The sequence below is a fragment of the Alosa alosa genome, chromosome 1 (genome assembly GCF_017589495.1).
Source record: "Alosa alosa isolate M-15738 ecotype Scorff River chromosome 1, AALO_Geno_1.1, whole genome shotgun sequence".
Lineage (NCBI taxonomy): Eukaryota > Metazoa > Chordata > Actinopteri > Clupeiformes > Clupeidae > Alosa > Alosa alosa.
The window spans coordinates 785,481-797,980 of NC_063189.1; the positions used below are offsets into that span (position 1 = coordinate 785,481).

At 45.8% G+C, this 12,500-nt stretch overlaps 1 protein-coding gene across 1 annotated transcript in view; it reads right to left on the minus strand.

Annotated features, from left to right (window-relative positions):
• The window catches only part of LOC125298741 (fibroblast growth factor receptor-like 1), a 49,535-nt gene that overhangs the window by 7,928 nt on the left and 29,107 nt on the right, over positions 1-12,500 (minus strand). Inside the window, exons 3-4 of the mRNA XM_048249546.1 lie at positions 11,700-11,780; positions 3,249-3,527 (exon numbers count right to left, since the gene is read on the minus strand). Coding sequence (XP_048105503.1) covers positions 3,249-3,527; positions 11,700-11,780 — 360 coding nt within the window. The remainder of the gene's footprint in view (positions 1-3,248; positions 3,528-11,699; positions 11,781-12,500) is intronic.

The window sequence follows — 12,500 nt, forward strand, 5'->3', positions numbered from 1 at the left end:
TGGTAGAAAAGGGCCGCGAGGCTTTGTACCTCTTCCCAGAGGCAGTAGATCAAACAGATTGTGAGCGGGTGACTTGCATCACTCACAATTTTGGTCGCCTTAAGGGTGAGGTGGGTGGTGTAAATGTCCTTCAGGGAGGGAGTGAAGCACCAATCGATCCTTCCAGCTGTGTTCACATGCGCTGCAGGGCTTTCCTGTTGTATTCAGTGCAGCTTCGGGCCCCCACACAGCGATACAGCTGGAGAGGATGCTCTCAATGGTGCCTCGGTAGAATGTGGTCATGATGGCTGGTGGAGCACTTGCTCGCCTGAGTTTCCAGGAAGTACAGGCGGGCGCTGAGCTCTTCGCCAGTGATGCAGTGTTGGTGGTCCAGGAGAGGTCTTCACTGATGTGCACCCCCAGGAATTTGGTGCTGCTCACCTCTCCCACCACAGCACCGCTGATGGTCAGTGGCAGGTGTTGGGTGTGACCTCTCCGAAGTCAACAACAATCTCTTTGGTCTTGCTGACGTTCAGCAGGGGGTTGTTGTCCCTGCACCACGGGGTCAGATGGTCGAGCCTCAACCTGTATTGAGTCTCTCGTCAGCTCTTGGTGATGAGACCCACCAGAGTTGTGTCGCCAGCAAATTTCACTATGTGATTGTTGCTGTAGGTTGCAGTGCAGTCAAGCGCCAGCAGGGTGAGCAGCGGACTGAGCACTGAGGCCTTGGGGGGCCCCTGTGCTCAGTGTGATGCTGCTTGAGGTATTGTTGCCAACACATACTACTTGGGGGCCTCTGACAGAGGAAGTCCAGTAGCCAGTTGCAGAGGTAGGTACTGAGTCCCAGTTTGTCGAAGTTTGCAGATGAGTTGTTGTGGTATTATGGTGTTGAATGCAGAACTGAAGTCTATAAACAGCAATCTCACATATGAGTCTCTTTTTTTCCAGGTGGGTGAGGGCTGGGTGGAGGGCAGAGCAGATTGCATCCTCTGTAGACCGCTTGGCTCGGTATGCAAACTGGAAGGGGTCCAGGTGGGGGGAGAATGGCTTTGATATGTGACATGACAAGCCGCCAAAGCACTTCATGATGATGGGTGTCAGTGCCACAGGGTAGTCATTGAAGCAGGATGGAGCAGTTTTCTTCGCACAGGTATGATGGTGGCAGCTTTGAAACATGATGGGACGATGGCTTGCTTCAGGGAAGTGTTAAAGATGTCTGTGAAGACATCCTTAAGCTCCCCTGCGCAGTCCTTCAGCGCACGACCTGGGATGTTGTCTGACCTGTTGCCCACGGGTGTTGATAGCAGCAAGTGTCCTCTTCACGCTGTTGGCAGAGAGGCACAGGGGCTGCCCATGTAGAGGGGGGGATGGGTCTTCTGTGGGCAGGTGCTGTTTTGTGCTTCAAAGCGAGCAAAGAAGCGGTTCAGGTTGTTGAGCAGAGGATGTTGCTCACAGCTCTGTGGCTGGGCTGTAGTCCGTGAGGGCCTGAATGCCCTGCCATAGGCTTTGTGAGTTCCTGCTGTCTTTGAAGTGGGTGGTTATCTTGTGAGTGTATTCCTTTTTTGCTTCCTTGATGCCACGGGACAGGTTGGTTTCCTCGCTGTTTTCATGCCAGCTTCATCCCCAGCTCTGTAGGTTTTGTCTCTGGCCCTCAGCAGCCTGAGGACATCCCCTGTCAGCCATGGCTTCCAGTTAGCCCGAGTGATGATGTCTTTTGTGTGGGTCACATCATCGATGCACTTGGTGATGTAAGAGGTTACAGTGTCTGCATACTCCTCTATGTCTGTCCGTTGTTGTAAGTGGCTGCCTGCTTAAACATTTCCCAGTCTGTTGTGTCAAAGCAGTCTTGAAGAGCATCGGAGGCCCTCAGGCCACACTTTACCTGCTTACGAACCGGTTTGTTGCTTTTTACCCTTTGTCTGTATGGGCATTAGCATAACAGTGATATGGTCTGAAAGTCCAATGGGGGGAGGGGGTGGCTTTGTATGCTCCTTTGTGTGTAGTGTAGACCAGGTCCAGGATGTTATCTCCTCTTGTTGGAAAATCAACATGCTGGTGTAGCTGGAAGTACAGTTTTGAGATCAGCATGGTTAAAATCTCCAGTGAAGATGGTGAAACCTGGAGTGTGCCGCCTGTTGTTCACTGACAGTCTGGTACAGTTCACTAAGAGCCGGGTTCTATTTCCGCTGTTGTTGTTGGTAGGCGGGATGTATACTGGCGACTAGCAGAATCGCAGTAATTTCCTTGGCAGGTAAAAGGGCGGCACTTTATGATCATAAACTCTGCCAGTGGTGACGTGTTTGCATACTACTACAGTGTCGGGCACCATTCGTCACGGATGTAAACACAGATTCCTCCCCTCGCGGATTTACCTCCCCTTTACAAATGGCCCTGTCTGCTCGATAGCATGCTAGCTGCTCCAGTTGTACAGCAGAGTCCGGAATGTTGTCATTTAACCAAGTCTCAGTGAAGACGAGCACACAGCAGTTACTTTACTGTCCGGTTCGTTGATCTCAGCAGTCGGATGTGATCCATTTTGTTGTCCAGTGATCGTACATTTGCCAGGAGAATGGATGGTATGGCTGGGCGAAGTTGGGCTGGCCGCTAGTTTGGCCCGACAGCCTTGCCCCTTTCTGCTTCCTCGCACACCGCTTCGGCGACTTTCCGGGAGGAGTAGTAGGCGAACCGTGTTGTTGCAGGCGGAGTAGTCCGAGTTCCTTAGCTGCCTCTGTTGCAAAAGTCAGAACGCTGCAAACTTGCTTTTGCAGATGTCAATTAAAACTGCCTGCTGTACTTGTAGTACGACGTAGTAAGACGAGATCTAACGGCGTAAAACTTCAGGACAAACACTTTTAAACTAACAAAAAACACCGCACGGTTGGGGACAGAGAGAGGTCGTGTATGCAGCGCCATCTTAGTTACCATCTTGGACATGTGTGTGTGTGTGTGTGTGTGTGCAGGTGATGGCGCGCGCGCGTGTGTGTGTGTGTGTGTGCGTGTGTGTGTGTGTGTACTCACGATAACCCAGCCTGTGTGTGTGTGTGTGTGTGTGTGTGTGTGTGTGTGTGTGTGTGTGTGTACTCACGTATAACCTCCAGCCTGTGTGTGTGTGTGTGTGTGTGTGTGTGTGTGTGTGTGTACTCACGTATAACCTCCAGCCTGTGTGTGTGTGTGTGTGTGTGTGTGTGTGTGTGTGTGTGTGTGTGTGTGTACTCACGTATAACCTCCAGTGTGTGTGTGTGTGTGTGTGTGTGTGTGTGTGTACTCACGTATAACCTCCAGCCTGTATGTGGCATTGATGAGTCCGGCGCGGTTGGACACTCTGCAGGTGTATCGGCCACTGTGCTCCGGCGTGAGCGCGCGCAGGCTGAGCGTCCACTTCCTGTGGCGGCCGACGCCCACTTCCTGCTCGCTCAGCGGCCGCTCATCCTTCAGCCACACGATGTCTGGCCGCGGCTGGCACTTCACGCACACTTCAGGCCGCGGACGGAGCCGACCGATCGATCGCTGGGCTATGATCTTGGAGGGCTGAGTGAAGCGTGGACGCACTACGGGGAGAGAGAAAGGCATCTTACCGTCCCCCTGTGTGTGTGTGTGTGTGTGTTACCGTCCCTGTGTGTGTGTGTGTGTGTGTGTGTATATCCTGTGTGTGTGTGTGTGTGTGTGTGTGTGTTACCGTCCCTGTGTGTGTGTGTGTGTGTGTGTGTGTATTTGTGTCCTGTGTGTGTGTGTGTGTGTGTGTGTGTGTTACCAACCCTGTGTGTGTGTGTGTTACCCTGTGTGTGTGTGTGTGTGTGTTACTGTCCCTGTGTGTGTGTGTGTGTGTTACCGTCCCTGTGTGTGTGTTACCGTCCCTGTGTGTGTGTGTGTGTGTGTGTGTGTCCCTGTGTGTGTGTGTGTGTGTGTGTGTTACCGTCCCTGTGTGTGTGTGTGTGTGTGTGTGTGTGTGTTACCGTCCCTGTGTGTGTGTGTGTGTGTGTGTGTGTGTGTGTTACCGTCCTGTGTGTGTGTGTGTGTGTGTGTTACCGTCCCTGTGTGTGTGTGTGTGTGTGTGTGTGTGTGTGTGTGTTACCGTCCCTGTGTGTGTGTGTGTGTGTGTTACTGTCCCTGTGTGTGTGTGTGTGTGTGTGTTACCCGTCCCCTGTGTGTGTGTGTGTGTGTTAATCCGTCCCAGGTGTGTGTGTGTGTGTGTTACCATCCCAGGTGTGTGTGTGTGTTACCGATCCCTGTGTGTGTGTGTGTGTGTGTGTGTGTGTGTGTTACCATCCCTGTGTGTGTGTGTGTTACCATCCCTGTGTGTGTGTGTGTGTGTGTGTGTGTGTGTTACTGTGTGTGTGTGTGTGTGTGTTACCGTCCCTGTGTGTGTGTGTGTGTGTGTGTGTGTGTGTGTGTTAGCGTCCTGTGTGGTGTGTGTGTGTGTGTGTGTGTGTGTGTGTGTGTGTGTGTGTGTGTGTGTGTGTGTTACCGTCCCTGTGTGTGTGTGTGTGTGTGTGTGTTACCGTCCCTGGTGTGTGTGTGTGTGTGTGTCGCCCTGTGTGTGTGTGTGTGTGTGTGTTACCGTCCCTGTGTGTGTGTGTGTTACCGTCCCCCTGTGTGTGTGTGTGTGTGTTACCGTCCCTGTGTGTGTGTGTGTGTGTGTGTGTGTGTTACCATCCCTGTGTGTGTGTGTGTTACCGTCCCTGTGTGTGTGTGTGTGTGTGTGTGTGTGTTACTGTCCCTGTGTGTGTGTGTGTGTGTACCGACCCTGTGTGTGTGTGTGTGTGTATGTGTTGTCCCTGTGTGTGTGTGTGTGTGTGTGTGTGTGTGTGTGTGTGTGTGTTACCATCCCTGTATGTGTGTGTGTGTGTGTGTGTGTGTCAGTGTGTGTGTGTTACCATCCCTGTGTGTGTGTGTGTGTGTGTGTTACCGTCCCTGTGTGTTACTGTCCCTGAGTGTGTGTGTGTTACTGTCCCTGTGTGTGTGTGTGTGTGTGTTACCGTCCCTGTGTGTGTGTGTGTGTTATCGTCCCTGTGTGTGTGTGTGTGTGTTACCATCCCTGTGTGTGTGTGTGTTTGTGTGTGTGTGCGCAACAAGACAAAACACAAAATAGCCAGCAGGGTGTGCCAAAAATTACCCCCCCAAAGTAAATTGAGAAATTGAGGGTTCGTAACACCCTCCCGCCAAAATGGTGACTCTAGTCTCCATAATAAGTTCAATATACATACATTCATCACTAAATAAGCAAAGCATCTGCCACCTATGGGCCTGTCTTATTTGAACTACTGTATCAAAAATACTTAAATTTATTCTGTGCAACCATCTCACTTCACAGAAATGGAAAGCACATAATTGAGACATAAATTTCAGGTATACTTTACATAGAAACAATCAATATAGACTGTTATGTCAAGAACGCAATCGCACTGCAGGTGCCATATACCAGGGCGAGCCAAAATTTACAACGTAGTTGTGATATCTGTATCCAAATAGATTGACCCCTAGGTTGTGAAGGCACTGTAGCATGCCCATGGCTTGACCTAGGGAAAACCTTAAAGAGGAACTTAGGACAAACAAAAGAAGCCAATGGAGGTGATAAACAATGTTCTCAAGGGCTATCAAAAAACATGAATTGCTAGTCACATGAACAGGATTCAGATTAGTCACCTTAGACTGCAGAGTTGTCTTGGCAACTCGACTAGGCACACATTCATTTTCCTGACATACCTCAGCAACAAGCTTACCTTTTATTAGAGAACTGTCAGGGTCCTTCAATTCAATCTTGTCTAGATCACTTGAGGTTGATGACACAGACTCACCCTTACACTGCACCTCACTCCACACAATCTTACCTGCTAGGTCATTACCCAAAACGAACTGGACGTTGCTAACTGGCAAAGAGCGACACACCCCAACAATCACTGTCCCAGAGACTACAGTTGACTTTAGGTTGACCCTATGCAGTGGAACACAGGTAAATCCTGTTTTGATCCCTCTCACTAAGACACGGTTACCTGTAGCAGAACTGTCTGACAGTGGTAGCACACCTTCCAAAACAAACGACTGTGCAGCACCAGTATCTCTTAAGATGCGCACAGGAGAACATTTCTGCTGGCCAGGGACTGACACATAGCCATCGCTGATAAAGGGTTCATACCCAGATCGCTTCTGCCCACTGGGCTTACAATTTGAGGAAATCAAACCCACAGTTCCTCTTAAGTACTAGGCATTCTGCAATGACATGGCCAAGCCTTTTACAGTAAAAGCACAACTGTTCAGAACTCTTACTGTGCACATCTTCCTTCCGAAAGGCTCTCCTCTGTATTATTGGAGTTGCAGAACTTCTGTAACTAGGTATACGTTGACTTGGGTCCCTAAAACTTATCCGATGTGTTAACACAAACTCATCTGCAAGAGCAGCAGCCTGATGGAGGTCAACTACTTTCTGCTCATTAACATATGTAGCAACAGAGGCAGGCAAGCAATTTTTAAATTCCTCAAGGAGGATCAAATCACGTAACTGTTCTTTAGTGCCAACATTCTGAGCTACGCACCAGCGATCAAAGAGTCTCTCCTTTTCTCTGGCAAGTTCCACCAAAGTTTGACTATCGGTTAATAGTTCTGATTTTTTTTACTACACTAACGAGGTTGAAATATAGACTTTGCCTACAGCATCTCCTTAACAGTAATGTTAACAAAATGACAGCATTCATATGACAAGAAAAACGAATTCGGTCACTCAAGACTGTACCACAGCAACCAGTGTAGGCTACAGTCCTACCTAATAGGCCTACTCGAAGCAGATAGCGTTGTTCGACGGTCGAAAGGGTTAATGCACGATTTCCAGAACAGGTCTGCAACTTTCAGGTAGTTCTGAGTTCGAATCTAGGCAGGAGCAGAGCCATAAAGGCCTAGGCCTATTGTTATCATTTTTTGCAAGGTGTTGCTCCTGGCAATACTTGTTTATAAGACGTTTGGTGATTAATTGATAGCTGTTTTTGGGACACGTTAAACGTTCTTTATAATGAGCTTATCCGGGGAGTAAAACGACTGTTACGCTGTTACAACTGTAGGCTACAATGATTGCAATACAAAAAATCGCGCGTGTTAGTTTTGTGATGTTTTGCACTTTTGCCTCATGTGTTTTCAGGTTTGAGGGCTTTTTTGGCAAGATTGACCTTGGTTAGACTCTGCATATGTTATTTCTCCGCATGGAAAATAAAGTCAATTTTCGACAACGCCTGTTATAGGTTTAGTCAATGATTCCCGGACACTGAAAGACCGGGGTACATGAAACTTGGTGGGCATGTAACCCCACATGGATAGCATGGAACAATCGTTTTTTCGTTTTGATCTGTAGCCCCCGCTGGACTGGACCCCCGAAGGAGGGTAGTAGGGCAGACACAGTTTTCTGTGAATATCTCGAAAACCGTAGGGTTTAGGAGGACCATTTTTTTTGTATGTTGATCTCAAGGGGCCATGTCAACCCATTCCATAACCACTCATTTCATGTATAGCCACCTAGTTAAACACAAAAAGTAAAATGAGGTGTTGTAATTGAAGGTATCTGTGACCTAACATAGTCAAAACTGCACGAAATTGGAAGTGTAGGATCATTATGACACCCTCTGTATGCACGCCAAGTTTTGTGGAATTCCGTTCATGGGGGCCACACAATAAATTAATTTATGTTACTATACACCAACTGGCCTGTAGGTGGCCGGAGACAGTTTTCTGTGAATATCTCGAGAACCGTAGGGCCTAGGAGGTCCACCTTTTATGTATGTTGGTCTTAAGGGGGCATGTCAACCCATCCCATTACCACTTATTTCATGTATAGCCACCTAGTTAAAAATTAAAAAGTAAAAAATTAGGTGTTTTTATCACAATATCTCTGGCTGACAAGGTCAAAACTGCACGAAATTAAAAGTGTAGGATCATTATGACACCCTCCGAATGCATGCCAAGTTTTGTGTACTTTCGTTCATGGGGGCCTTACAATAAAATAATTTATGTGTACATTTAGTGACATTACACCAACAAGGATTCCCGACACTGAAAGACCGGGTACACAAAACTTGGTGGGCATGTACCCCACATGGATAGCATGGAACCGTCATTCTTCGCTTTGATCTGTAGCCCCGCTGGACTGGACCCTGAAAGGAGGGTGGGCAGACACAGTTCTCTGTGAATATCTTGAGAACTGTAGGCCTAGGATGACCAATTTTTCCATATGTTTGCCTCCAGGGGTCATGTTAACCCATTCCATGCACACATGTGCATAAACAGATACACACGCTAACACACACATAGGACATTTACAGTAATCATATGTATGACACATACTCACACAGTAGACATATATACGATGCATGCACATGCACAAACACATCATACGCAGGCAAACACACAAGCACATTACAAACACACACACAAACACACCCACACACATAAACATAATTTGTACACGCACAAACATGCACACAATTCAAGAGTTTTTCCGTCATCTACCCCCTGAATTTTTGGTCATTGATACCGGGACAACAACCACCGGTTGGTGGGTATGTAGCCCCACTAGACTTTTCACGGAAAATTTCATTTCGGCCCCGGGGACCACCACCAACGCCCCGTGCTGGGCCCCTGAACCGCAGAAAAAAAAAAAAGTTTTTCCTAAATAACTACCTGAACCGTGGCACTGAGGATGAAGAATCTTTTATGGTATGTTGGTCTCAAGGGCCCACATCAACCTGGCTCATAATCACTCATTTGTGATTTGCACCCCCACCCCGGTAAAAATGAAAATGCAATATTATTCTGCTTTAATCGCCCCTATCTTCAGTTAAGATGTTCAGAACTGCACCAAATTTTATGTCTATGATTGACCTGGCATTCTCGAGGGGGTATGCCAAGTTTCAGTAGAATTTCATCCATGGGGGTCTAAAAAATTAGGTTATGTGTACATTTAGTGACTGTACACTCATTGGCCTGTAAATGGCGGTGCACACATCTACACATGCACACACACAGGCACCCACATACTATCGGTATTAGAACGGCCGATACATAATTACAAATTCAGTAGGATTAAAAGAAAGCCAAAATTTTCAGTATTGGCATTTTCAGTATTGGCGAAGTAGTCGTTTGTCCACTAGATGGCATGATCGCTGCAGTGAGACGTAATTTTGTTGGAAGTTAAAAGTGGGTTGGAAAAACAATGGACGCATACAAGGATTGTAATTTACCGCAGCTTAAACATCTAATAAGGATAGGACAATGTTCACATGAAGTGTAATTCCCATTTCTTCTTGAAGGCAAAATAAATCTGAGGATGTTTATCGGACATGCTTGGTTTTTACTGCAGGCAACGCTAATCTTGTAATATCAATAAGGACCTAGGTAATGTTACCGCTAGCGTTGGTTGAGTGATGGAGGCATTTGATTTATTGCATTTGTAGAAAACTATAAATGCGTTATACCAAGCAAATGTATAGCAGCACTGTTTGTATCTTCGACTGTCATTTATTGCACGATGCTACAAAATCGCTCTGTGCAATGGAAGATTTACCAACGCTACAATCGGTCTGATACAGTTTTGCCTATACATGCATTGAGACTAAGACGCCTCGTTTATTTTGTTTTAAGTGCGTGCAGGGTGTGAGAGGGGAATCGATGTGCTTTGATTACAGCTTGGTAGTTGTAGTCTGTGAAATTAAAAAGCACGTGGTGTGTGAAGTATCCAAACAATGACACCTTCATTTCATTATGGCTGCTTTAGCAAAACACCTTAAGCTACTGTGTAGTGGGTCCCATTTAGAAGTGGCTACTTCATTCAAGGCTTTCCTTGACTCATGGAGCGTGAATGTTATTACAACTTTTCGCCACGATATGACAGTTTAAGTCCGCTTTGATACTGTAAGGCTTAAGCCATTGGTTTCCAAAGGAGATTTTATTTGTGTCGCCAGCATAGCCTATTGACAATTTATGTTGTAAATAGGCCTACCTTATAATCCTACCTGTAGCTTAGGGAAGCTAACAGCTTTCTATTAGGATCTAGTTTGTTAGTTACCGCTTTGTCATAACTCCCTGATGCATTTTTGCATTTAGAATAGCCAGAGCGTGTATATCTCAATCGAAAATTAAACAATATCGGTGCCTATGGACTAGGCTGGGTGAACCCAGCCTGATCTGCCCGGCTATTTATTTTTTGATTTCTTAAAAGATTGAGCTTGGTCTGATGAAAGCCAGACTAGCCATGGACCTCAGTTAAACAATGCAAGGGAACATGAATCAGCCTATATTTGCATTCAACAATAACGGACAAAGCTCTTCAACTTTGGGCCCGTTAAAATGTGTATGAACAGTCTAGCTTAACGCATTTCATCAAGGCCCATTTGGACATGTCAGTTATTTGCACCACTGGTTAGATGTAAAACAGCATTTCGTTTCAGACTAGGCTACTGTTACTTAATTTGTGCATTAACAATAACGCTTTTCAGACTACTGTTACTTAATTTGTGCATTGACAATAAAGTATTACATGAACTAAAGATGACTAAAAATCTTATGAAGAAGAAGAAACATTCACAAAAAAAAAATCCATCCATCCAAAAATGACCTTTTGTTTTTGATAGCTGTTGAAAACGGCATGGAACTGACAGAGATGTTTTTGTTTAAAAATACATAAAAAAAATAAATAAATCAATAAATAAATAACATTATGCTGATACCTTTGCTTTTCCCAAATACAATGTAGCCTACAGGTGTAAGTGACCTTTCATCAATCCAGTTGCAATGGATGAACTGTGATGAACTGCCCTACTTGTGATTGTTTAGAGATTTTAAAGGTTTTATAACAATGCTACATCTTCTTTGGCTATTGTACAATCTATTCACCTTTTCAGCACCAGTAGGCTACTTTCTGTGCAGCGACACACACACACTCAGGCATGCCAAACAAGCATACACAAAAGTTTCAAGAGTGGGGATGGAGTAAAATATGGAGACAAATTGAAGTGTGATTTATTTTCGCGGAACGGATGTACAAGACTGAGCGGCGGTCATATTTTGTACCGCTATGCGGTACATCTAGTTAGTTCAATAACAAGTGTTGCTTGTTAAAACATGTGACTAGTGAAACTCAAATGATTTTAGAAATATTTAGCCAAAGCCAAAAGTGTTAGAGAGAAGGAGAGACGCCGTGCAGCTCAGATGTCTTCTTAATTTTTTTATTCTTTAGTAAAGGTGCAGAACATTATTAAACTTTGACTAACGTTTCGATGTTCGTTAGTCAAAAACATCGACACATCGAAATGTTAGTCAAAGTTTAATATTTTTTTTTGAAGGGTAAAGGGTTGGGTAAAGGGTTGGGTAAAGGTAAAGGGCTGGGTAAAGGGTTGGGTAAAGGGTTGGGTAAAGGTAAAGGGTTGGGTAAAGGGTTATGTAAAGGCAAAGGGTTGGGTAAAGGGTTGGGTAAAGGGCTGGGTGAAGGGTTATGTAAAGGCAAAGGGTTGGGTAAAGGGTAAAGGGTTGGGTGAAGGGTAAAGGGTTGGGTAAAGGGTTGGGTAAAGGGTAAAGGGTTGGGTGAAGGGTAAAGGGCAAAGGGCAAAGGGCTGGGTAAAGGGTTGGGTAAAGGGTTGGGTAAAGGGCTGGGTAAAGGGTTATGTAAAGGGCTGGGTAAAGGGTTGGGTAAAGGGCTGGGTAAAGGGCTGGGTAAAGGGTAATGGAAGCTGCAGTCTGTTTCTTACCCAGTTTCCCCGGCGACACCTCTGGACTGGAATTTGGGTCTGCATCATGAAACTCTCCCTGGGAGCGAGAGCCAGAGTCATCTACACACACACACACACACACACACACACACACACACACACACACACACACACACACACACATTCACACACACACAAACAGACATACACACAGACATACACGTACACACACACACACACAAACACACACACACACACATTGAAATAATTTGTGGAAGACCACAGTACACAATATAATAGCACTTTATACATTAATATCACAGCATGTGGTTTACAGATTCTTCATGATCGTAAATTATGAATGGACCCAGAATAGATACACACACACACACACACACACACACGCACATCCTAATAATGAATGGACACAGAATAGACATTTCTTCCTATTGCAGATAACATCCTTTAGATGATTCTACATACCCCCCCCTCAAAAAAAAACACACACACACACCCACACCCCCACACACACAAACGCACCCACCCACACACACACACACACCAATTCACACATCCTTTAAATCACCACTGTCATCTTAGATCTTAAGCTTATCCCATATCAGTAAAGTTCCCCAGACAGCGTATTTCCACCTGAGAAACATTGCCAAAGTGCGGCCTTTTTTAACTCAACGAGATGCAGAAAAATGAATCCATGCCTTTATCACTAGCAGATTAGACTACTGCAATGCACTATTTACTGGCCTTTATCACTAGCAGATTAGACTACTGCAATGCACTATTTACTGGCCTTTATCACTAGCAGATTAGACTACTGCAATG